This window comes from Chelonoidis abingdonii, chromosome 2 (assembly GCF_003597395.2).
Source record: "Chelonoidis abingdonii isolate Lonesome George chromosome 2, CheloAbing_2.0, whole genome shotgun sequence".
Classification (NCBI taxonomy): domain Eukaryota; kingdom Metazoa; phylum Chordata; order Testudines; family Testudinidae; genus Chelonoidis; species Chelonoidis abingdonii.
The window spans coordinates 262,919,085-262,944,357 of record NC_133770.1 but is presented as its reverse complement, the minus strand read 5'-3'; the positions used below and the strand labels follow the sequence as shown (position 1 = coordinate 262,944,357).

General features: G+C 38.6%; 1 protein-coding gene across 2 annotated transcripts in view; it reads right to left on the bottom strand.

Annotated features, from left to right (window-relative positions):
- SPAG1 (sperm associated antigen 1) overlaps positions 1–25,273 on the bottom strand; it is a 71,948-nt gene that overhangs the window by 31,339 nt on the left and 15,336 nt on the right. For both annotated transcript variants that reach the window (XM_032801501.2, XM_075063133.1), the window contains 6 exons: positions 21,341–21,471; positions 20,495–20,601; positions 17,218–17,380; positions 11,058–11,477; positions 10,548–10,647; positions 7,567–7,719 (listed from right to left, as the gene is read on the bottom strand). In XM_032801501.2, coding sequence (XP_032657392.1) covers positions 7,567–7,719; positions 10,548–10,647; positions 11,058–11,477; positions 17,218–17,380; positions 20,495–20,601; positions 21,341–21,471 — 1,074 coding nt within the window. The remainder of the gene's footprint in view (positions 1–7,566; positions 7,720–10,547; positions 10,648–11,057; positions 11,478–17,217; positions 17,381–20,494; positions 20,602–21,340; positions 21,472–25,273) is intronic.

The window sequence follows — 25,273 nt, the reverse complement described above, 5'->3', positions numbered from 1 at the left end:
TTAAGAATATCATTGTCCTTCAATTCTTCTAGTAAAACTCTTCTGATAGGCCAGGTCTACACTAGCACGTACTTCGGTATAACTTTCGTTGGTCAGGGATGTGAATAAGCCTCCTCCCGACTGATGTAAGTTACACTGACCTAAGTGCCAGTGTGGATAGTGCCGGTGGATTTATTATGCGGATGGGAGAACTCTCCCCCTTTGGCATAGAATATCTTTGCCAGATGTGCTACAGGGGCGCAATTACACCGATGTAGCGCTTCTAGTGTAGACCTGCCCACAGTGCCCAATTTAAGTAGTACTGTCCTGAATTTTTAAAAAAAGATCCTTAAGTTTTTTTTTCCCCCCTTAGAGTTTTTATTCTCTTTGTTGGCATTTATACGGGTCTTTTCAGCAAAGGAGAAACTCACTTAGGCCTGGCCAGTAAAGCATTTAAGCATGTGATTAAGTGTTTAGCTGGGTCAGAGCCTCAGCAAGTGGGTACTGAGAGTTCTCAGCCTCTTGCAGGATTCAGCCTTGATTCCTGTTTACTGTATAAACTAAAACTGAAGAGAAAATTTTTTTTTGCTCATTTATCTCAGATGTGAATTTCAAGGTATTCCTTGTGAGAATATTATATACAAGAGTTTCAGACACAAAATGTACTTTTAACAGCTGTTGATATCACATTAAATACATACAACTACTTTCTGCAATATTACTGCAACTCAAAGTATCTGAAAAACTTCTTGCACTGAGTCTCTAAGCATGAATTCATTATCCCCATTTAAAAATGTACAGAAAATTCATTTAAAATGGTCTCAACTTGACCCTTTTCTTATGGAAGTGTACTTTGACTGCTCACAAACTGTAGGCAACTAGATTATTCCAAACCATAGAAGGCCCAAAATAAACCCATTAAAGTCAATGGGAGTCACCGGATTCATCACAGTGGGTTCTGGATTAAGACCTAAATAAAGAAAACTAAGCTATAAAAAACTTGACAACACTGCTGTACATTTTATAATATCTTTTAAAAAGAAAATATTAAATATTAATGAAAACTGATTAGAAAATTTTCTACATTGAGAAAAAAGATCAGGAAAAGCCTAGGAACCAATTCTTGAAGGAAAATTCTGCGCTGTCCAAATTTTGCTATGTTCAAATTTTATTTCATAATCTTGCAATATGCAGCTGTATTACTCCCACCACTGATGCAAAAATATATTAATATTATATATGAAAATCGTTTTTCATTAAAAGAAACAATTGATATACATCTGAAAAGGATTCAACAATGTTGGATGCAACATTAAAAATGAGGCTGGAATGGAAGAAAGTAATCCAGATTCACATTTCCTGCCCTTGATTTTATTCTTTAAATGTTTACAGTACAGTATTTATAAACTGAAAGGCTTTTTAATATTATAGTATAACTACAGAAGATAAACAGTTAGGGCCCAATCCCAGTCTCCTCACTCCAACAAGACCCTCAAAGGTCTACAAAAAGACTCTAAGAGGCTGTATGCAGTGCTGTTGTACCTGTGTTGGTCCCAGGATAGCAGAGAAACAAGGTAAATGAGTCAGTATCTTTTATTGGACTATCTTCTCTTGGTGAGAGAGACAAGCTTTTGAGATTCCACAGAGGGGGGAGGGATAGCTCAGTGGTCTGAGCATTGGCCTGCTAAACCCAGGGTTGTGAGTTCGGGGGAGGGGGCACTTAGGGATCAGGGCAAAAATCAGTACTTGGTCCTGCTAGTGGAGGCCGGGGGCTGGACTTGATGACCTTTCAAGGTCCCTTCCAGTTCTAGGAGATAGGATATCTCCTTAAAAAAAAAACAAAAAACGCTCTTCTTCAGAACTGAGAAATGTACTCAGTGTCACAACTAAATACAAGGTAGAACACATTGTTTACATCAATAGTTAACATATATTTCAAGGGACCATTCAAGGTGAACTGACTTATTAACACCTCTCCAGTCATGGGGTAGGAGGGAAGCTGGCGGCTTTAGTAAGTTATAGATTGTTGTAATAAGCCATAAATCCAGTGACTTTACTCAGTCCATGAGTTTTAGCGTCTAGCAAAAGTTATGAATTTATGCTCCCAGGCTCATCTTTGGAAGGTGTTGTGCAGATTTTCTTTGAGGGTAAGGCCTGAGAGGTCAGCAATTGAGTGATTGCTTTGCAAAAAGTGTTCACCCACAGGTGATATGATGTTCTTGTCTTTTACCATTTTTCTGTGTGAGTTCATTTGAGAGCCTAGTGACAGTCTTGTTTCACCCACATAGTGATTATTGGGGCATTCACTGAACTGGATAAGGTATGTCATATGTTGTGATAGATGGGCAAGGACTCATGGATCTCAAAAGGTGTTTTGTGGGAGATGCTGATCATTGAGCAGTGAAGATATGTCTACAGGTTTTGCATCTGTTGTTCTGGTAGGGCTGAGTGGTGTTTCCTAATCTGTGGGGAGGTTGCTCCTGATGCTGAGCTTGGAGAGTCTGGAGGAGTTATTTGAAGGCCAGAAGGAGTTCAGGAAAGATTTCCTTTTGGATGTGGACCCCATCAAGTACGGAGTATAACTGTTGGGAATCCATATGGGTGTATCATCAATGTGGGGCAATAAGTGACAACTAGAGGTGTGTGGTTGGTGGAGATTTTACTTCTATATTGAAGGAGGTTCTCTCAAGTATTTGGGGGCCCATTCTATGATGTGATCTACTTTGTTTGGTGAAGGCAGTTTTAAGTGCATTAAGGTTTGTATCCTGGACTTTCCTCAGAGCATATTCTGCAGTATCTGAGTGCCTGGCTGTAGATAAGATTTCTTGGTGTGTTTGGGGAATTTACTGGATCTGTGAAGGTAGTTGTAGCCATCCGTGGGTTTCTTCTATATAGATGTCTGTAGGGTTCCACTGCTGAAGGTCATCATGGTTTCTAGGAATTTGATGCTAATGTGGGAGTATTTTAGAAAAAGTATAATTGATGGGTGGGAGTGGTTGAAGTTGTGGTGGACATCTATGAGGGAGTCTAGGTCATCTGTCCAGAAGATGAAAATATCATGTATCTCAGATATATCACTGGTTTCATGGTGCATCTGTCCTGAAATTCTTCTTCAAGGTGATCCATGAAGAGAATAAAGAACAGAAAAAGATGACAACGACTCAAGGATTCCAAATCAACCACAGCCAGTCACTGCAACTAATGGACAGCCAGATGATCAAGCTCTTAGATGTTTGGGTCATGTAATTAGAAACCAGTATGATTCAGAGACATGCAACAGACTGATACATACTGAACTTCAATGATAGCCTAATAGTGTAAATATTGTATATGGTAAGAATGGTAGGGGGAAATGTAACAGAACACTCTTCTGTATTATATTGTTCAGCCACTATGTGGCAATGTGTGTTAAACACCTTATTTAAACAAACTTCAGCCATACCTGAGAGAGTATTAAAGGATCTTATGATGAACACATCTGGTATGTATATGCAAGCTCATTCATACTGGCCAGCGAATAGAGATCAAATTCACGGCCATGAAAAATGTGACATGGACCATGCATAAAATCTGGTCTTTTGTGTACTTTTACACTATGCTATAAGTAGTGTTTCTCAAACTGGGGGTCCTGACCCAAAAGGGAGTGGCAAGACTAATGTGGGGGATTGCGGTATTGCCACCCTGACTTCTGCGCAGAAGAAAGAATGGCAATACCATACCATACCATGCCACCCTTACCTCTGTGCTGGCGGCAGAGCTGCCTTCAGAGCTGGGTGTCTGGCCAGACGCCACCGCTCTCCAGCCACCCAGCTCTGAAGGCAGCACAGAAAGGTGGCAATGCCACATTGCCCCTACAATAGCCTTCTCACTGTCTTTCGGGTCGGGACCCCCAGTTTGGAAAACACTTAAAGGCTTTACATGTTTATATTTTGCCATTTTAAAAATACATATTCATGCTTTGTTACAATCCTGTGAAATTTAAAATTTAAATATCTGAAACTCTGAAATTCATGATTTTTAAAATGCATTGACTGTGAAATTTATGAAAATGAACCATGAATTTGATAGAGCCATGTTTATACAGTATACTTTTCATACAACAGTTTGTAACAAATTTCACCAGAAGAACTATGCAGCTTTTAATATACTGGAATACCAGTATGTTTCCTGTAATTAGAGTCAATTAGAAAGAGAAGTCCATTTAGTGAATGGAAGTGCATATACACAGTCCCCATTCCCATGGCCTATAGATGCCTCACAATAATTAAAAAGGAACAGAAGAAATATTAGTCAATCCAACAGAACATTTAAAAAAAAAAAAAAAAACTAGCATGGAAACCTGATGGTATGCAGTCAGTGGTAAAATGGCACTGATGAAAAGCCTCACTGAAAGGAAGCTTGCCAAACCTAGGTTCTGGAACATCATTACAGGGAACAGTTTCCATAAGCAAGATCCTTCAAACAACAGTGCTTGCTACCACTCTTGCAGGATAACGTATCAGGACACCACAAAAAAAGTCATTCAACATATTCTAACCAACATGACAAACTCTCTTATTAATGGTGGAACTGCAAAGCAAAAACAAATAAATTGCTCACACCCTTCAATGCTTTCTTTTTGATGTACACAGATAATCTCAAAGTTTTATTTTAAAAATGCTGCTTGTCTTTTACATGACTTAATAGGAACTTCAGGACCTGAGCTCCATTTTTGCTTGTAAGATTTTTGGAGGACCTGGTTATTTAGGCCAGCCTCAGAAGATAGCCTGAATAAGATTCCCCTTCACCTAGGGGTGAAAGAACAGCAGATTAGTCAGCTTCCTGTGATATCACCAGTCAGATCCCCTTGAGGATCTTAAAAAGTTCTCCAATAAAAACAGGAAGCCAGGACCTGATATTCCTAATATAAAAGACATGCAGAAAAATATTTTTTAAAATGACATTTTGATGTTATCCTTTTCCACCAAAAAGGAACAGGAAAGGTAGAAATGCCACCTTTTTTCCTTTGCAATTCACTTCTTAAACTGTTTCTTTTAAAACTGTTTCTCTTTTTCACTGAAACTGAGTACACCTCTACCCCGATATAACGTTGTCCTCAGGAGCCAAAATATCCTACTGCATTATAGGTGAAACCACGTTATATCAAACTCGCTTTGATCCACTGGAGGGTGCAGCTCCGCCCCCCCGGAGCACTGCTTTACCGTGTTATATCCAAATTTGTGTTCTATCAGGTCGCCTTATATCGGGGTAGAGGTGTATTTTCTTTATTTGATCAGCTATTTAAATTGAATTTAGAATGATAAAAATTTTAAAATAAATTGTATTTAAACTTGTGCAAGAGGGCTATACTCTAAAAACAAAATCTGAAAGCCAAAAATGAATTACCAGCAAAGGAGGAGAAGGAAGAAGCAACTGAAATAAGATGATGGGTTGCCAGGGAAGAAAGAGTAATAAGTAGTGAAGCTAAAAGCATAAGGGGCCTAGAAAGGAAAAAAAGGGAAAAATATTAAAGAAGAAAAAATAGGAAGCTTAAACCCTCCATAAGTTACAAGAACATCAATCAGGAAATTTCTAAAGTACCTGTTTATAAATAAAAGATAGTGATACAGGAGATAAAACCATGCACACCAATTGCTTGACATCCGTAATTTCACCACACAGGAAGTCATCTAGTACCAGATGCAGGCACTGATGTACTGGCAAGTTTACTCTACAGTTAAAGATAACATCCTTTACAGAAAATGTTAACCTAAGATCCCTTCTGGTGTACATACACCTACAGGTAGAAGTTAAAGTTACCGTTCACTTTTCAAGAAGCATAGGAAATAACCTCAATGCTCCGTCCGTCCCTCTTTATAAAACAGGTTCTAATATTGAAGGTTGAATATATGTAGGCTATTGCTCAATGCATACTGGCTTCTCTGTTCTCATACACAATATTTAAAGCAGAAAAAAGCAAATACAGTTCTGTGATTCACAGAATTACTGTAAATTAAAAGAAATGTAAGTATGACAATGTTTGAAGTATCAAGCACAATTCTATGCAGTTGCTATAAATATAATTACAGAAATTAATGATCTGCAGTTGGCAGCAAGAATGATGGGGGTTTGAAACTACTAAAAAGGTTAGAAAAATTATATTTCTTAGACTATACACTGTGTAGACAGTGACTATCGCTAGTATTATCTCACCTGGTAGCAAACCAAAAGTTAAGAAGGGGAGCAAACTGAAGCCCCCTACAAAAAAAATAAAGCCCTTTAAACATAGTTGTAGTTTAAAAAAAAAAAAAAGACTCTAAAATCACTGAGATTCCAAGTATATACCCTCTCAGTAACTCCCATATTTAATCTGTCCAGTATTCGAATATCAATAACTAATTTTTTTTTTCAAAAGTGATGCTACACTCATGAGGTGTATGAGGTACAAATCTTATACTCTGGGAAAAAATATTGTTACCCAAACACAAATACAGCTCCCCAGAGTTCCCTCTCGCTTTTACTGCCAGCAGCCACATGTAGAACATGCTAAACATTTTAGTATTTATGAATTTGGTCTTGAATGTAAGAGGCACTTAAGCTGTATGGCAAGAGATTGAGATTCTCTCTTGTATGCTTCAGTATTAAACGGATGACCAATGCAGACACTGAAACGAAAGAGTTTAGCAGACCACTGAACTTAGAGATCTTACTGTCAAGACTATCATGTGAAATTAGTGTTCTACTCCAGCCCAAGATAGCATTTTGCAATCTAATACAAGAATAAAGGTTTGTAGACCCAAGCACTAAGGGCAAAATTCTCACAGAGTCACAGGGAAGATCCCAGCTTTAACATTTTGCTCTCCACATATACATGCATCTCTCATTGAGGTCAGCAGAGTAGAGAGAGGAGAATATTGAGAGTTGATATCTGCCATGCAGAACTTGCAGGAGATTTCTGCCTTAGGTTATAAAATTTAAATTACATAGAAAAGGGTGAAATATCCAGCACAAAACACGAAATTTTGCTCACATGGATTAAGATCAAATTTTTAATATACTCTCAGGGAAGCAGTTCAAGCCACTAATAAGCTACTATTGACAAGTGGTAGCACAGTGAAACTTAACAGAATGTTGATCTCTGTGCAGGCTAGATGTCAAACATTAGCCTGGCACTTCAGGGATCAGGAATCCTACAAGTTTCATTCTGCTGCTGCCCTCACACTGACCAAAACACAGAAGGAATTAAAAAGAAATGGGGAAAGCACAGAACAAGAGAGGAGGAACAATACAGCTTGGGTAATAGACAAATGACAGAACAGTACAGGAAAAAAGATGGTACATTCACAGGTGCTGAAAACAAAAGAAAAGTCCACCCTTCAAATTTACACTCATGGTTTAATTGTAGAGTGAATACAACCAATGGGAAATGATGTTACTGTGAACATAATTAAGAACAAACAACTGGTATTTCTGTATATACTTCTAACTCTGAGGCACATAGAGGACAGGGAGAGGATAAAGGAAAACAAATAAAATAAAATAAAATATAAAATCCTATTTTTCCATTCAGCATCTTATAAGAACACAAAAGCCACAAATTGAGGTTACCTATTAACACTGTCATTTGCTGCCTGGATCCCACTGTCTATCTGTAGAACCATTTTATAATCAATATATGCCTGCCGATATCGCTCCATGGACTCGTATGCCATCGCCCGTCGCAGAAGAGGTTTAAGGGAAAATGGATGAAGTTCCAGAGCTCTTGAGAATACAAAAGAAAAAAAGATTACAAGCAGTGCAGGGCTGAAAACAGAATTGTCACGTAAGCCTAATGAAGCTATTCAATTATATAAAGAACTATACATAGTATGTCCATTATTTCATTTTGGAGTTATCTTGACAAAATAGGAAAGCAGATCTGGAGTGGTTTACTAGCAACTAAAAAAACCCAACATGGGATTGCAGCCAGGTACATGCTAGCATATTTTATCATAATATATTCAACTTAAATTTGTTAACTCAGTCTGGTAACCTACTTCTTCCACAGTGAACACATTTAAGGCCCGCCATACTTAACAGAATTTTAATGTGGTTATTCTGCTTAATCTTAATAGGATGATTGTTCTGTTTAAGTGGTGCCTAGATCTGTGTGGATCTTATGAATTTATGCTTGTTCTGTCTGCTTGTTCTTTTAATAGCTTTCAGTTCCTCAGTAGTTGTAAAACATGAAGAAAATATTTAACAATAGTACAAGCAGTACACAACTGCCTGTTGGCTGTGAGCAAGTGAGGTTAGCATACAAGGAAAAAACTGACTGTTTTGGCAGGATGTCTCCCAGATAACACTGCTGCTGATGCGGTCAGGCAGCAAGCTCAGTCTCTAGTGCAGCACAATGAGTATTACTTCTAAACTACATGGACTGCTCCAGTGACATGATGGGCTCACAAAAGCACAAAATGCCCACAAAAGCATTATTATTTAAAAAGTGTCTTTTGTTAATGGAACAATAGGAGTATTGCAATTTAGAGGATTCTAGGCAGTAGGTGTTATATATACACAGGAGTACGTATCCTATCTAAATAATGAAGATATTTATGTTTAAAAGCTTCCAAAATCCCTCCTACTGCTAAGTACTGTTTAGAATAGCAATTATGCATCACTCCACAGTACTACTAAGGCTCAACTACTGCTTTTAACTTGAGAACACTAACTAATTTTCAGGTTCATAACACCTAAGAATTTGGTGTAATCTAAAGGGTAGATACAAAGTCAGACGGAAGGGGTGCATTTCTTGGGGACTACCAGCATCTGGGAGATGAAGCTAGCCAGCATGCATTTTCAGGGTATAGCTGGAGGGTAATGTTAGTCAGGTGACAGGTTATGCCATAGCAGTAATATGAGGAAGTGGAAACTAGTATAAGGGAGCTACATCCTGATTTCCACAGACAAAGGGTAAATTACTTCAGATCAGGACCCTTATGGGGAAGAGGAGCAAAGAGGATTTCTGGAAGCCTCTCAAGAAACAAATATTAGAAGACAAATGTGTAAAACATTTTTGGGGTGTTTTTTTTTACATCAAGAATACAAGCACTATGCCATCCATAGCCTTGCTGAAGTCTATCATAAATCATTATTAAACCTTACCCATTTCTGTTGTGCTGCCTACAGCAAATCCAATTGACATTTTTTTAAATATTGTTTCTATTTCCCATTCTTCCTAACTTCTGTCTATTTGTTGTCTCTGCTCATTGTGGCAGGAACCATACCTCTCTGTCTATATAGAAACTGTAGAGCATATTATGGGTAGTACCATAAATTAATATTATACTGATGATGATGATATAGCTTTCCACTTAGATAGAATACAAAACACAGGTTCACAGTATAGTTTTCAATGGCAGAGTTATAGTCAAAGAAATTGAACAAGCAATTTACTGCTATAATTTTGTAACTTTATTTGGTCAGTAAACGTCTGTCTTTTTCAACTATCTTATATCTTCACTAATTACAACAAAGTTTAAATTATGCAGCGTATTAGAAAGTGTATGAAAAAAACCGCTCATTCTAAGAAAACTCCTAAAGCAGATGGTAAACTATATTCAATATGTTAGCAGCTTAATTAATAAAAATGAAAAGCTAAATCTACATTATATCCAGTTATTAATATTTTTTATACTCTAGTTGCATATATGCAACATTCTGGGGTGCAATTCAGACCAGTGAAGAGTTCTGTCACCTCTTATCCTGTAACCCCATGCCTCACAATGCCTTGTTACTATGACTCTCTGCCTGGAACACCCACTGTCAGCAACAAACATGCACTCATGTCAACATACTGGGCAGCCCTGGTCCAATGCTTTGGATCCTGAAGCCTCCTGGAAAGGCAACTCCACGCTCTCCACAGGTTTCGATTGCACTCCAGAACGTTACAGTTTTGCATTACAAAAGAGGAAATTTGTTTGGCCTTACACTCACTAATCACTCTTATGAAATTCAACAGAAATTTTAGGAAAAACCGTAATACTTCAGTGTGGTTTTTTTGGAGGGGGAGATTGAGGGTACCTGACCTTCAGCCAATGGTGCCGTAAAACAATGCACCATAAGAAGACAGCAGAATTCTAGCTCAGTTTCTGAACATAATTGTAACACAGATTGTGAATATGTTGAGTGAACATGCAAAACAATTTCTACTGTAAACATGCTTTAAAATGGTTTCAAACAAGGCTGTCACTCCTAGGGTGAAAAGAGACTATATATAAATAACTATGGAGCATTCAAAAACTGTTCAGTAAAGAGCCTGTTTTCATTTAACGTTAACATTTTGTTCATTTAAGTCTTCCATGCATTTCTATGTACATTTGGGAAGATTTAATTGTCTTTACAAATCAACTTGTAAAATATTCTTAAAATTACCTCTCCCCTAGTAGTGAGTGATTCATAACATATTTTAACAGACAAAGATTCCTGTCAATATGACAAGAAACCAGCCCTTCCTTAGAATGACTCAGTTAAAATAGTATTTTAATAATGAGAAACTGTTTAATCATCAATAGGAATGTTGTTTCCCTACAAGAAAGAGTGCTGTTTACCTGTTACAATCTTGAATGCAGTCACTGCAGTTGCCTTCTTTAAGGTAACATGCTGCTCTATTTGAATACAAGATACTTAGATCATCTTGACTTTGCACTCCTAAAATTATATGCAAGTACAATGAAAGTTCATTATTTAAATATCATTGAATTACAATTAAAAAAAGACTACAGTATGTTCTGAGTTACACTGCACTGCTGCAGTTTGCTGATGATGCAAACCTTCAGGCAGCTTTTGTTTATTCAGTATGTCATCTACAATACATATAATTATTCTAGTACGTAAACATATGCAAACATTACTGTCACGAAGGATTATCAATCTTTCTATTCATTTCACTCTATCGTACCTTTTGTGACTCATTTTGTAAAATGCCTATTATTTATCACAGAGGAATTTACAGCCTGTCAGTTTCTGTCAGAAATCTGTGGATAGGCTATGATGGTTAAACTGTGGTTCTTTTAACAATAATAGTGATTCTACTCTTTTCATACGGTATCACAACTCACCTAAATTGATGACATTTTCAATGGCCTCTGAGTACCTCAGCACAGCCTCTCCAAACTGTCCATTCTTAAAGAACTCATTTCCTTCACTTTTCAGTTTTGCTGCAGTAGCAGGAAGCAAATTAGAAATGCTTTTCCCAGCGAATGAAGATTCTGTCCCATGTGAACTGGAGGTCTCCTTTTTTACATCATTGCTTTCATTCTTTTTTTTACCATTTAGATAACCATTAACTGCACCTTCATGGTCCGGTAAATGTTCAATTGTCTTTTTCTCTGATATGTCTTTTTTTACTCTACTCTCAGTGTATTCACTCTGCTTCTGCGTCTCTGACTTACAGCCATCTCCTTTGCTGGAAAACTTTTTTTGCACATTCCCCATTTCACTTTTAGTTGCAATCTTGCCTCCGAGTAGCACACCAGTTTCTACAAGGAAGTTAATCAGTCCGGTCAGAGTTTGCATCATTGGAAGGAACTATTCTAAAGGCAAAGGAGGGATGCATACCAAAGTCCACAGCATAAAATACTTCAAGAGTCTTCATTTATAAAAACTGATTTGCCACAGAAAACACTCTCAGAACACAGATTAACTTCTAGTAATAAACAGTTTGCAATACATAGTAAGAATGTAATACTTTCTTGTCAAATCTGTTTTCTCCTTGCTGAAGAACTTACAGCCCCCCTTTTCTTACATAATGGAATGGTACAGAATTTACCCTGAATTTAACCACTTAAATACTGAATGTTAAATAAAAATTTGATACTTTAATTTACATGAAAATGCAGATTTACAGTTTTTCAAATCAACAAATCACAATTACTTGTCATGTTAGAATTAATATATCAGCACAAAATTAAATTGTTTTACTGATAGTTCATGAAAAATTTTAGAGCTATCAAGCGATTAAAAAATTAATCACGATTAATTGCATCGTTAATAATAAAATACCATTTAAATATTTTGCATGTTTTCTACATTTTCAAATATACTGATTTCAATTACAACACAAAATATAGTGTACAATGCTCACTCTATTTTTTATTACAAATATTTGCACTATAAAAAACAAAAGATATAGTATTTTTCAATTCACCTAATACAGGTACTTTAGTGCCATTTCTTTAACATGGAATTTGAACTTAGTTGTAGAATTATGTACAAAAAATAACTGCACTCAAAAACAAACCAATGTAAAACTTTAGAGCCTACAAGTCCACTCAGTCCTACTTCTTGTTCAGCCAATAGCTCAGACAAACAAGTTTTTTTTATATTTGCAGGAGATAATGCTGCTCACTCCTTCTTTACAATGTCACCTGACAGTGAGAACAGGTGTTCGCATGGCACTGTTGTAGCTGGTGTTGCAAGATATTTACATGCCAGATGCACTAAAGAATCATATGCTCCTTTATTCTTCAACCACCATTCCAGAGGACATGCATTCATGCTGATGATGGTGTCTGCTCAATAATGATCCCCCAATGCATGTTCATTTTCATCATCTGAGTTGGATGCCATCAGCAAAAGGCTGATTTGCTTTTTTGGTGGTTCAGGTTCTGTAGTTTCCACATCAGAGTGTTGCTCTTTTAAGACTTCTGAATGCATGTTCCACATCTCCTCCCTCTCAGATTTTGGAAGGCACTTCAGAGTCTTAAACCTTGGATCTGGTGCTGTAGCTATCTTTAGAAATCTCACATTGGCACCTTCTTAGCGTTTTGTCAAATCTGCTGTGAAAGTGTTCTTAAATTCAAACATGTGCTACGTCATCAACTGAGACTGCTATAATATGAAATATATGGCAGAATGCAGGTAAAACACAGAGCAGGAGACATACAATTCTCCCCCAAGGAGTTCAGTCACTAATTTAATGAATGCATTATTTTTTTTAACAAGTGTCATCAGCATGGAAGCATGTCCTCTGGAATCATGGCCAAAGCACCAAGAGGTATTTGAATATTTAGCATATCTGGCATGTAAATACCTTGCAACATGAGCAACAATAATACCATGCAAACACCTGTTCTCACTTTCAGGTGACGTTGTGAATAAGAAGCAGGCAGCATTATCTCCTGTAAATGTAAACAAACTTGCCTGTCTTAGCAATTGGCTGAACAAGAAGTAGGACTGTGTGGAATCATAGGCTCTAAAGTTTTACATTGTTTTGTTTTTGAGTGCAGTGTTGTAACAAACAAAAAAAAAATCTACATCGGTAAGTTTCCCTTGCATAATAAAGAGATTGCTCTATAGTCCTTATATGAGATTAACTGAAAAATACTATTTCTTTTATCATTTTACAGTGCAAATATATGTAATAAAAAATATAAGGTGAGCATTGTAGATTTTGTATTCTGTGTTGTAACTGAAATCAATATATTTGAAAATGTAGAAAAACATCCAAAATATTTAACGCATTTCAACTGGTATCCTATTATTGTTTAACAGTGGGATTAAAACTGCGATGGATTGCGATTAATTTTTTTAATCCCAATTAATTTTTTTGAGTTAATTGCGTGAGTTAACTGCAATTGACAACTCTAGAATATCATAGAATATTAGGGTTGGAAGACACCTTAGGAGGTCATCTAGTCCAATCCCTTGCTCAAAGCAGGACCAACACCAAGTAAATCATCCTAGCCAAGGTTTTGTCAAGCCGGGCTTTAAAAATCTCTAAGGATGGAGATTCCATCACCTCCCTAGGTAACCATCCAAAGTCCCAACAAACAACATGGAAAGGAGACATTTTTAATCCATCTTCTTGTAATATATCAGTATAGCTCAATAAAAAGAGGTTTCATATGAAAGGTAAACATAAGGACAAAGCATAGCCTTATATGAGTTCAGATTAAAGACAGACAATAATGAAAATTAACCCTAAAATTAGCTTTGAACAATGTCCAGAAGATAAGAAAAACCACAAAATCATTGTATCAGTTGTAACCTTAGACAAATTCTTCATCCAGCAGAATGGCCTATCACCATAGCATGTAGGTATTTAAGGTTTTGGAACACATTGATAAACTAAAGAGTAATAAATCATCAGGACCAGATGGTATTGACCCAAGAGTTCTGAAGGAACTCAGATATGAAATTGTAGAACTATTAACTGTAGTCTGTAAACTATCATTTAAATCAGCTTCTGTACCAAATGACTGGAGGATAACTAATGTGATGCCATTTTTAAAAAGGGCTCCAGAAGTGATCCTGGCAATTACAGGCCGGTAAGCCTGACTTCAGTACCAGGCAAACTGGTTGAAACTACAGTAAAGAACAAAACTGTCAGACACACAGCTGAACATCATTTGTTTGGGAAGAGTCAACATGGTTTTTATAAAAGGAAATCATGCCTCATCAATCTACTAGAATTCTTTGAGGGAGTCAACAAGCATGTGGACAAGGGGGAATCCAGTGGATATAGTGTACTTAGATTTTCAGAAAGCCTTTGACAAGGTCATTCACCAAAGGTTCTTAAGCAAAGTAATCTGTCATGGGATAAGAGGGAAAGTCCCCTCATGGATTGGTATTTAGCTAAAAGATAGGAAACAAAAGGTAAGACTAAATGGTCAGTTTTCAGAATGGACAGAGGTAAATAGTGGTGTCCCCTAAGGGTCTGTACAGAGACCAGTCCTATTCAACACATTCAGAAATGGAAAGGAAAAAGGGGTAAACAGTGAAGTGGCAAAATTTGCAGATGATACAAAACTACTCAAAATAGTTAAGTCCCAGGAAGACTGCAAAGAGCTACAAAAGGATCTAACAAAATTGGGTGACTGGTCAACAAAATGGAAGATGAAATTCAGTGTTGATAAATGCAAAGTAGTGCATACTGGAAAACATAATCCCAAGTATACATATAAAATGATTGGGGCTAAATTATCTGTTACCACTCAACAAAGAGATCTTGGAGTCGTGGATAGTTCTCTGAAAAGATCCACTCAATGTGCAGCGGCAGTCAAAAAATCAAACAGAATGTTGGGAATCATTAAGAAAGGGATAGATAATAAGATGGAAAATATCATATTGCCTCTATATAAATCCGTGATACGCCCACATCTTGAATACTGCATGCAAATGCGATTGCCCCATCTCAAAAACTGGAATTGGAAAAGGTTCAGAAAAGGGCAACAAAAATGATTAGGAGTATGAACGGTTTCCATATGAGGAGCAATTAATAAGACTGGGACTTTTCAGCTTGGAAAAGAGACGACTGCGGAGGGATATGAGGTCTATAAAATTATGACTGGTGTGGAGAAAGTAAATAAGGAAGTGTTATTTACTCCTTCTCATAAAACAAGAACTAAGGGTCACCAAATGTTCTGTTCTGTTTATTCTCTCTGGGGCACCTGGCATTGGCCACTGTTGGAAGACAGGATACTGGGCTAGACAGACGTTTGGTCTGACCTAGCATGGCTGTTCTTATATAACAGAAATTTTGACCCTTGAAAATATCAATAAGGCAACTGTACCCTCTAATCATTTTTTATGCCTTGGTACCATCAGCCTAGATACTGGGTTTTCCTTTTATCTTAACTGACAGGCAGAGGTGCCCAACAATCCCACAAGAATCTTTCATGCCCTTATATCTTTAAGTATTGATTCTCGATTGTGCAAACTAGTCAATATTTCAGAAGATTATATGAAAATACATAATCTATAATGCCCAAGTTGACGTAATTTTTTTAAATTACCTAAATCAAACCAGACAGGACTTGAGTAATCAAGATATAGAAGAGATCATTTTATTTGCCATCAGCCCAGACCTACAGTATTCTATGTGCTCTTTAATAAGAAGAGAGGAAAATACCAATTCTTAAATTTGCTGCAGGAACCCAGGCAGTAGGGAATTGGGAAGATTCTATGCAGAAGATCTACACTAAAGCAGAAAGAGACACAGAGTAGCTTTGGGATAATTTTTTTTTCCTTGTTCTAATGAAATTTCTTGTCAGCATCAAAAGAAAGTGACTCCTTCTGGGATTCTTTACCATTGTCATACAACACCTGGCAGAGGAGACAGGAACCAAGATACCAACCTTCAAGAGCTTGGTGAACACCCAAGGTGCCACATGCAAAGCAAAAGCAGGAATAACAGATGAGCTAGAATAGCAGATACTTCATATCAGTTGTATGCAGTGTTGTTTAACCACGTTGGTTCCAAGATATTAGAGAGGCTAGGTGGATGAAGTAATATCTTTTACTTGACCAACTTCTGTTGGTGAGCTTCTCTCTCTCACCAACAGAGGCTGGTCCAATAAAAGATATTACCGCATCCACTCTGTGCTCTTCATCCTCAGAATATTGCCTTCTACAGTCTGAAAACAACAATTGATATAAAAGAGAGACAAGAGTCAGTTCTGAGGAAAGATTGTAGCATTTGGGGTCACCTTGAGAAACATAATCCTACACAAATGGCAGCCTGTGTACTAGCCATGGGAATGGAAACAATTGCAGTCTTTCCTCCTAAACTGCATTAAGGAAGAGCTATTATTAACATTTATATGGTAGTAGTGCTTAAATGCCATAACCAAGTTGGACCCCACTGTGCCAGGCAAGGTACAAACAAATAATAAATTACAGTTCCTGTGCCAGTTTATAATCTAAAAAAGACAAGATACAATAGGTGGATGAGATGAACAAATGTATTGGAATGGGGGAGAGAAAAAAAATAAATGTACTGGGTACTAAAGTGAGTAAATGAGGGCTAAATGACCTGCTACAAGACATTACCATTTAACCCTTTTAACTCTGCCTATTATTCTAATCTCTAACAGGAAAGCAACAAGTTCTCACAGTAAAATACTTGCCAGAAGGATTTCTAAAAAAGACTCAGATTGGGCAGAGAGAGAATTCAGACATGGCATAAAGGCCTAAAAGGGGAGGGTATGGAGGTGCACCATAACATTTAACTGGAGGGTTGTGTCCTTCTCAGTTATCAAAGACTCAGTAGTCCAGGGTAATGGAAAGCCATACTGGAAATAAATGGGATAACAATCCTCAAAAGAGTGGGAAAAATAAATTAAAAAGTTGCTTCTGTGGCCTTGAGTGCCACTGCGAAGTCAGGGGAAAAAAAATTGGGCTAAAAATACACTGAGAGTTGGACATTCACACTACTTAAAACCTTCAAATTGCCAAGATCAGTATCCCAGGTAATAATTACATAGACAAACATATTACTTTTATCTCCATGAAAGTTGCAATGTTCTTCTCCATCTCCTCCTCTTTCTTCATCACCGTCCGACTCCTCGACATCTTGAATAACTATTCTTTTTCCTTTGGAGTGAGTCTCAGGTACAGGCTCTAAATCTTTCATCTTCTGCTCAATATCTGACAGATTTTTCTGCAGTATAGCAATAATAGCAATTTTAAAAGTCTTTTAAAAATTAGCATTTAGATAGTGCTTTACCTTTGCAAAGCACTTTTCGTTGTCTAAATAATGCCTACAACACACCTCTGAAATAATTACTCAGTATTACCTTAAAATAAGAAAATAGAGATAGGTTAAATGACTTCAAGACCATATAGTGAGTCACTTTCAGAACTGAGATTAGGACTAAACTGTTTCTGGCTCCCACTCCAATGCTATATCCAATGCCTACTGCACATACATATTATGCAAACCAATAGGTACCATTTGTTAATACATTCTTTGGAACGTAGATTGTGACTACTCTGTGTGTAGACAGTGCAACACTGACAACTGAACTAGATGGGACAGTCTACAAGGACAGAGACTAACAGATTTAAAGCCTAAAGACAATGGATTACTATGCCGAAACTTTAGGAAAGGTCTAAAAGTAGTTTAATCAAAATCCACAGTACAGAGAGCCCAATGTCTGCTAGGGACTTTTGATTTCTTTTCAAATAGTTAAACTAACAGCTAGGATCAATCATAGGAAATGATAATTTCTTGCAGAGTCTAATAGAAACACACTGCTGATTGATGAAAAGTTATGCTGGTCTTACAAGAGCTACAATTCTCCTATTTATTTCATTATCATAACCATATGAAAAATACCAGAGGAATTCTAAAGCTGTTCATTTCAGTTTGTAAAAACCTTCTAAAAGGCCAGATTTGAAGTATGTCCTAGAGGTTACAGCTAATTATTAGAATTCAAGAAGAACACTGATCCATTAGGGAACATACTCCTTTAAAGTTGTGCAATGTTCGCTTATAACATTGTTTTGAGTTGGAACTAGGGTGGGCTGGCAGCCCTTCTATTAGCTTCCCTCCACACAAACCCCCAGCACCTTCAGCCGGCAGCCCCTGCAGATCAGCTCCTCCCCCATCCTGAACGTGGTGAAACAGCTATTCCGCCGTGTTCAGGAGGCACAGGGAGGGAGGCAGGAGGCACTGCTCCACGGGGCCCACCAGTGGGCGGGAGGCATGGGGGTAGAGGAGAGCTGATAGCGGGTCTGCCGGCCTACCCTGGTTCCAAGCCCCCACCTGCTAGCTATGATGGGCTGCTCTTCCAGAGAATCCCGCAAGTAGTGGACAAAGTACCACACTAGCAGGCGATGAAAAAATTTTCCCTGGAACCTAACCCCCACCATTTACATTAATTCTTATGGGAAAATTGGATTCACTTAACACAATTTCGCTTAGTCACACTTTTCAAGAATATAACTACAACATTAAGCAAGAAGTTACTGTAATGAGATTGGGGCACAACAGAACCTTGCTAATTTGCACTGATGGTTAAATCACGGCACTCAAGCCAACAGCCTCCTGTATACATAAGAAGGCTTCAGGCTGGGCTTTGACAGTGAAGGAACTTCAGTTCTCGAGCAAACTTCCTACCTTGGTCCAACAAAACCCTTTGTTTCTTGACTTTAAAGGCATACTGGCAAGGACATTCCATTCCTCAGGACTTTGGAGACAAGGGTGATTAACTGTTATGAATTCATTGTGTAAGTTTTATGTTTTTATACTGTGCATGGATTTAGGGCCTGAGCCTGTGAGGCTGCAAAGTAGCCTGGTGCACTCCACACCCATGAAAGTCAATGGCAGTTGACGGTGCTCAACAGATCTCCAGAGATGCTCAGAACTTTACAGGATGATCAGAACATTAAAGCCTATAAAAATAACTGGAAACTCCTTATTCTGGGAAATTAATACATAAAATTAAACAAGGAGATATGAAATCTTAGTAACATCAGATCTAGCCACAGTTGTTTCTACCAAATCTTTGCTGAGAAGAGGAGGAAGATTGCCATTGTGTGTGTGTGAAATACAGAGGAAGTAGAACAGTAAAGTGTAAATTACTGAGGTTTAATTTTTACTGTTATGGATAATACCTAGTAAAATGTAAACATCAATAATGGTAAGGAGACAAGATAACAAGCTTTCGTTTTTGAAAAGAACTCTCAGAAACGATTCAGCAATGCCTCCTCTACAACTGACTATATCACAGGTTCTCAAACTGTGGTCTGTGGACCATGCTCCATTCAGGTGCTCCTCAGACAGTTCCCTCTGAGGTGCGCACCTGGGCAGCCACACATGAGAGAATGAGGGGCCACCCACCTAATTAGTGGTGCTTTGCAGGCGTGGCTCTACTAGAATGAAGACGCACCTGTGAGGTGGTGACCTTGGGGGGATTAGGGGTAGGTGGGAGGGGGCAGTGGGGTGAGTAGAAGGGGTGGGGGGAATTTGGGATGTGAAGGGCTGCGGCAGCCAGAGAAAGAGGCAACTTTCCCCAGCTCCAGGGCTGCAGCTGCCAAGGAGAGACCCCCCCTCTTCTTCCCAGCCCCACCCCCAGCTCAGGGGCTACCACGGCGGAAGAGAGATGGCACATCCATTGCATTAGAAAGATAAGACTACTGATATTAAAATGCGACTTGTGTGCTTTTATTTGTAGAGCAAAAAAAACCCATCAATTATTTTTTATATAGACTTTTATCCAAAGCAGTTTACAATAGTTAGCTAATGGTACAAACAACATTTGGAAAGATCATTAAGTGGTCCACCAAGGCGCTCAGCAATTTTCAAGTGGTTCGCAGAAAAAAAAAGTTGAGACCCAGTGGACTATAAGACTAGGCACATAAGTCAGTCATACATTTTTATTATAATTACCATCTCATCTGTAGTCACAAATAGGATTATATTGTTTAGGTCCTTTTTTTTAAAATAGTCAAAAATATGTATTATATATTAACGTTTTAACAAGTATTTTAAGATAGAATCTTTTATGGTTCATATCTCATATTTGCCATTATAAAAAAGTAGAAGCCCAGACCTCAACATAAAGTAAATTCATTCAGGAAAGTGAAGTCAGTGAACGAAACAGAACTTTTCAGTGACGTTTCCCTGAATAAAAAGTGACTACATATACATCCATTATTATACTATAGTATATCACTTTTATCTTACATCAAACACATAATACAAGCAACATGCATCTTGTTCTATAAACACACCTTCATTCTAGAAATACACACAGTTACTTGTCTTTACCTTAGCTATGGCATTTTCTGGTTCAACATGTAATACTTTGGCCAAATCCTCTATAGCTGCCTGGTAATTCTGTAGATGCTTGTGTACAGTGGCACGGCGCATAAGAGCTACAAATTAACAAAGAACATACTATTTATATTGTATTGTTCTAAATTATACTGCAGACTACATTTAATTCACATTTAATCAGAGAAAGTACAATGTGAAGTACAAAACAATTCTGCGTTACATTTCATAAAGCCTTTCATTCACTTCATAATGGCTATGTATTAAGTCACTGATTTTTTGTAATCATATAATTTGATACGACATACCCTACATTTATATGGTGATACATTAACTATCATTCCTCTTAATAATTTTCCAATTTGTCCCACTATCTCCATATAAGTTAAGTTAGCTATTTACAAATACTTACCTTAGTAAGAAAGCATGCACCGAGTACCTTTCACTGCTGTTTTAATGCAGTTGTTAAGCCTGTTAAAAGGTGCTTTTCTGTGAATATTAGGAGGCAGTGCATGTCACCAATACAATGTGACTAACAATCATCATTTTGAAAGCATGATCTGACCACACACTGTCATCCTATTGTCACTTCAGCCCAATCTTAGAATCTTGGATCAAAGATAGGCAGGACAAAACTGCACAAATCCCCAAACTGCCATTTAAAGTAGCATAGGCAGAGCTAATCTGGGCCTATCTTCCCCCACATCTGAGGTCTGACAACTGAAGTCAAAGGATTTCAATGGATGATAAACCAGGCCTGTGTTTCCCCCTAGCCCCATAACCCGAAAAAAGACTTTTCTCTAGAAATAAAATTCTGAGAAATGGAAGTTTACATCTCACCTTTTAGGTTGCCAGGCTCCAAATCTAACACTTTCTCACAATCCTGAAAAGCATTATGCCAGTTTTGAAGTTTGATTTCTGCTTGAGCTCTGTTATTATATGCTGCCACAGTGGGCAATACAGATATGCTCCTGCAAAAGACAGGACAAAGTGAGCTGTATGCTAGAAAGAAAACAAAAGTATACAAAAACTTAATTAAAGTCAGTTTTAAATTGTAAAGAGCTATAATAAAATTTAAATCACTAAGCAATGCAATTTCAACTAGAGAACTGTGAAACAGTATGCAAGACCAATTTATTTTAAAATCATGGCAACATAGAACTGCACCAGAGCATGCTCTGTACAAAAGTGATGCATCTCTTAAAACAATTTTGAGAACGCTGAGGCTCCACATCTCTTATTAAATCTTTCTTGTAAATTATGGTGACTAAAACAAAACCTACTTTTTATTTTCAATTTGGAGTGGTAGGGCTGGGTAGATGGTATATAGGAGGAAAAAAGACAGACATGCAGCATAGAATAATCAGGTTGTAATGACCTTATTCTATATGCTGTACACTAGGTAGGACTGTAGTCACTTAAAATTGTTATCAATTCACTCTAAAAACACATTTCATTTAAATTTTATGAATTTATAAACTTAAGTAAATAATTGCCATACTGGATCAGACCAGTAGTCCATTCAGTATTTTGTCTCTGACCAATGAAAGATGTTTCAGATGAAGGTGGAAAAAAATAAAAACTAAACAAACCATTGCGGTCATATGTGGGGAAGTTTCTTCTAACCCTGCAAATTAGCGGTTAGCTCAGGCCCTGAAGAATGAGAGCTTATGTTCCTTCTAATAAAACAAATAACTAAATAAATAAATAAATATCTTACATAATGCAACTGTGGATATTCTTGATATCCATATTATACCCCAAAAAACTACAGTAAAAACATTAAGGTTCCAAAGTCAAGCACTCAAAAGACAGAAAACACCAGAATTAAGGTTGCCTGTATATGCATTATGATAACTACTTTAATTATGTGATCACATACTATTTTTGCCTCATTCAGTGCAAAGGATGAATGATGCTCACTGAATGGGTATCTAGTCGATATTTATTTTTATACTCATCACTTCATGTGTAATCCCACACTTTATTTATTGCACACCATTCCACACTGAATACAGAATTAGTTTCCTCACAGGCTTTTCTGTGAGATCATAGCATCTTACTACTTTACATACATTAACGGATTTATCCTCACACTGCCCTTGTGAGAAGAGGTAGTATTATTATCCAAATTTTACACATAGGGAACTGAGGCAGAGAAACTAAGACCAAAATGTCCACAATTTTTGATGTCCAATTTAGGAACCCTAGGGCTTGACTTTTTTTTAATGTGCTAATAAATGGTAAGCAGTTATATATTCAGAGCAGAATTCCCACTGACTTCAGTTGCAGCAGTGAGTGCTCAGCACGTCCATAAATCAGACTAGGTGTTGCAAGTTGCATAACCACAAAATGAGGAACACACAGTGGCCACCTGTGAAAATTTTGGTTTACAGACTTGCTCAACATTACACATGAAATCTGTGGCAGAGGCAAGGAGAGAATCCAACTTCAGAGTACCATTCAACTTCCTTAACCACAAGACTATACTTTATCTTCCTGCAGTTCCCTGCCACACATCTTCCAACTTTTGTAACAAATGAGGCAGGAGGCCCACAAACAACAACAACTTCATTCACTACACAACAGAATTCATTTTCAGAGTACAGTCTACCCTGTGCACTTAAGGAGGAAGAGATCCTGTGGAAACCCAGCATTATTTTGTATCCCAATCTTAATATTTTTGCATTCTTGACCAGTGCAGATCACTTAGAGCAGGGGTCTCAAACATGCAGCCCACAAGGTTATTTTCTGCAGCCCATGAGCTCCTCGCGGCCCCCTCCCCCAGCATTTACCTAGAGCAGCTCCAGCCGCCAGAGCACGCTCCCTGCCTGCCTGCCCTACACTCGTGCTGCTCCCGGAAGCAGACAGAACCCGGGGGAGGAGAGGCGAAGGGGTGTGTGTTGATGTTGCTTCAGGCACCACACCCAGCAGCTCCCATTGGCCGCGGTTCCCCGTTCCCGGCCAATGGAAGATGCTGGGGGCGGTACCTGATGCAACAGCCACACACATCCCTGTGCCCTTGTTCCCCGACATTCCAGCTGCTTCCCGGAGCAGCCCAGGGGCATGGCAGGCAGGGAGCCTGCCCTGCCCCCAGTGCGCACCCCACACTCTTCCTGCAGTCAAATCCCCTGCCCTGAGCCCCTTGCCGCACCCTGCACCCCAACCCCTGCCACACCCCTCCTGCACCTCAACCCACTGCCCTGAGCCCCCTGCCATACCCTGCACCCTGGCCCCCTGCTGCACCCCGCACCCCTCCTGCACCCCAACTCCCTTCCCTGAGCCGCCAGCCACACCTTGCACCTGACTCCCTGCCCTGAACCCCCTGCCGCACCCCAACCCACTGCCCTGAGCCCCCTCCACACCCCCACCCCTCCTGCATCCCACATCCCAACCCACTGCCGAGCCCCCTGCCACACCCCTCCTGCACTCCAATCCCCTGCCCTGACTCCCAACTGCACCCCTCATCCCTCCTGCACCCCACACCCCAACTCCCTGCCCTGAGCCCCTGCCACACCCCACACCCCTCCTGCACTCCCTGGGAGCAGGGAGGGGGTAGGAAGAGGCGGTGCTTCATGGAAGGGGTGGAGTGGTGGGCAGGGCCCGAGGGCAGCAGGGGGGGAGGTGTCAGTAATGCGGCGCTCAGGCCAATGTACTAGTCCTCATGTGGCCCTCATGATCATTTGAGTTTGAGACCCCTGACTTAGAGGATGATCTAATGAAACTGTCACAATAATGCGCTGTCATTTTCCTAAGTAGTTAATACTTACATTAGAACCCAACGGTGTGTATTACTACTTGAAATTATTCCTACCAATACATAATATGTTGCATTTATCAACAATGAATTTCATTTGGCACCATGCAGCTCATCTACAGTATAAACCTGTTCATAAGCTGAATATTTTTGGTAAAAAAGTGACATATCAAAGAGCAGGGGTTGGCTTATAAATGGGTCTACCCCAAAATTTGATGATTTTAAACTCTATGGAATCATTGAATTGAATATCTAATACACTGTTATTTTGTTTACTTGCAGCGTTTGCAGATATAGAGCTCCTCAGCTCCCTATGGCCGTGGTTCGCTGTTCCCAGCCAGTGGGAGCCGAGGGAAGTGGTGCGCCACTTCCAGCAGCTCTTATTGGCTGGGAACGGCAAACTGCGGCCTCAGGGAGCCAAGGAGCTCCATGCCTGCAGGTGCTCCAAGTAAACAAAATGTCCCTCCAGCAGCTTATCCTGACAGGCTGGGAGTCAAAGTTTGCTGACCCATTTTCTGATGTCAATACTGCAGCCTTTTAAAGTTGCAAAGGCCTTGTTTGGTGGACTAGAGTGGCTTGAAAGGAATACTAAAAAGATCAGTGCTGCAGATCTGCATGACATTTGATCAATGCATTTCACAAAATGCTATGACTTACAAACCAATCAGAAAAATATAATGAATGATATAGTACTGTGAAAGTAGAATAAATTATATTGTAAAAATAACAATGGATTAGAGAAATGTTGTATGTACCTTTAAGCAGAAATGAGATATGTTGAAAAGAAACATTAGGCATAAACAAGGGTGCTAATGGCAAAACATTAACAGAAGATCGGTACTAGTTAGTAAGGAAATAAAATATGCATGGCTAGCCCAGGTAAACTTATCAGATTCTGCTTCCTTTGTTATCCTGCTAAGTGCTCCCCTCCTTTTATCTGTATAAATAAGATAGTGTGTGTCTTGTATGGTGCTCACATTATCTGGGTGTATTAGCAGAGCGCTGTGCTAATAAAA